At 47.1% G+C, this 1,725-nt stretch overlaps 1 protein-coding gene across 1 annotated transcript in view; it reads left to right on the top strand.

Moving 5' to 3' along the window:
* Positions 1-1,725, top strand: part of NUSAP1 (nucleolar and spindle associated protein 1) — a 59,507-nt gene that overhangs the window by 20,531 nt on the left and 37,251 nt on the right. The window contains exon 3 of the mRNA XM_011956679.1: positions 347-490. Within this exon, the coding sequence (XP_011812069.1) occupies positions 347-490 (144 nt within the window). The remainder of the gene's footprint in view (positions 1-346; positions 491-1,725) is intronic.

The raw sequence follows: 1,725 nt of genomic DNA on the forward strand, positions 1-1,725 counted from the left end.
CATCTTGGCTCACTATAGCCTCTCCCTCCCGGTTCAAGTGATTATCCTGCCTCAACCTCCCAAGTAGCTTGGATTACAGGCATGCGCCACCATGCCCGGGTGATTTTTAGTAGAGATGGGGTTTCACCATGAAAGCCAGGCTGGTCTTGAACTGACCTCAGGTGATCCACTCGCCTTGGTCTCCCAAAGTGCTGGGATCACAGTGTGAGTCACCGTGTCTGTCCTAAATACTCTATAATTCTTGTCTTTACCTGTAATATGTTTTTTATTCTGTCTAAATTCTGATTCTTCCTGAGCATTATAACTGTATGCATAGCACATAGCAGAGTAATACCTCTCTCTTCAGGATGAAAGTCAAACTTCTGCATCCTCTTGTGATGAGACTGAGATGCAGATCAGCAACCAGGAACAAGCTGAGAGAGAGCCAACTGGCCATGTCACCAAAACAAGGAGAAGGCGCAGGACTGTCCGTGTGGACCCTGACTCGCAGGTGAATGGAAATATACAAATTGAAAATATAGGGCCGGGCGCGGTGGCTCAAGCCTGTAATCCCAGCACTTTGGGAGGCCGAGACAGGCGGACCACGAGGTCAGGAGATCAAGACGATCCTGGCTAACACGGTAAAAATATAAAAAACTAGCCAGGCGAGGTGGCAGGGGTCTGTAGTCCCAGCTACTAGGGAGGCTGAGGCAGGAGAATGGCGTAAACCCGGGAGGCGGAGCTTGCAGTGAGCTGAGATCTGGCCACTGCACTCCAGCCTGGGTGACAAAGCGAGACTCTGTCTCAAAGAAAAAAAAAAAGAAAGAAAATGGACTGGGCATAGAGGCTCACGCCTGTAATCCCAACATTTTGCAAGGCCAAGGCAGAAGGATTACATCAACCTAGGAGTTCACAACCAGCCTGGGCAACATAGTGAGACCCCATTTCTACAAAATTAAAACAAGTAGCTAGGTGTGGTAACACATACCTGTAGACCCAGCTGATTGGGAGGCTGAGGCAGGAGGGTCAGTTGAGCTTGGGAAATTGAGGCTGCAGTGAGCTATGATCAAGCCACTGTAATCCAGCCTAGGCAACAGAGCAAGACCTTGTCTGTAAAAAAGAAAGAAAGAGAAAGATGACCTTAAAGGAAATGAAGATAATACAATATATAACTCCTGGCTTAGCCTCCCAAGTAAGTGGGATTACAGACACGTGCCACCACGCCTGGCTAATTTTTGTATTTTTAGTATAGACAGGGTTTCACCATGTTGGCCAGGCTAGTCTCGAACGCCTGACCTCAGGTGATCCACCAGCCTCAGCCTCCCAAAATGCTGGGATTACAGGTGTGAGCCGCTGCCCCCCCCTTAATAAATTTTTAATAATTTCAAGTAGAGATTGGGTTTTGCCATGTGGCCCAGGCTGGTCTCAAAGTCCTGGGCTCGAGTGATCCATCTGCCTCAGCCTCCCGAAGTGCTGGGATTACAGGTGTGAACCACTGCGCCTGGCCCAATTTCCGTATTTATTCACACTAAAATAACTTGGAATGTTTTTCTACCCTAATTTATCAATTTGGGTTGCTAAGTGTGATTATTTCTTTGTAAATACTCTAAGTTTTTTGTTTTTTTTCTTTTTTTCTCTTTGTTTTTTTTTTTGAGATGGAGTTTCACTCTTGTTGCCCAGGCTGGAGTGCAATGGCGCCATCTTGGCTCACTATAGCCTCTCCCTCCCGGTTCAAGTGATTATCCT

Source organism: Colobus angolensis, unplaced genomic scaffold, assembly GCF_000951035.1.
Source record: "Colobus angolensis palliatus isolate OR3802 unplaced genomic scaffold, Cang.pa_1.0 Scaffold420, whole genome shotgun sequence".
In the NCBI taxonomy this organism is placed as follows: Eukaryota; Metazoa; Chordata; class Mammalia; order Primates; family Cercopithecidae; genus Colobus; species Colobus angolensis.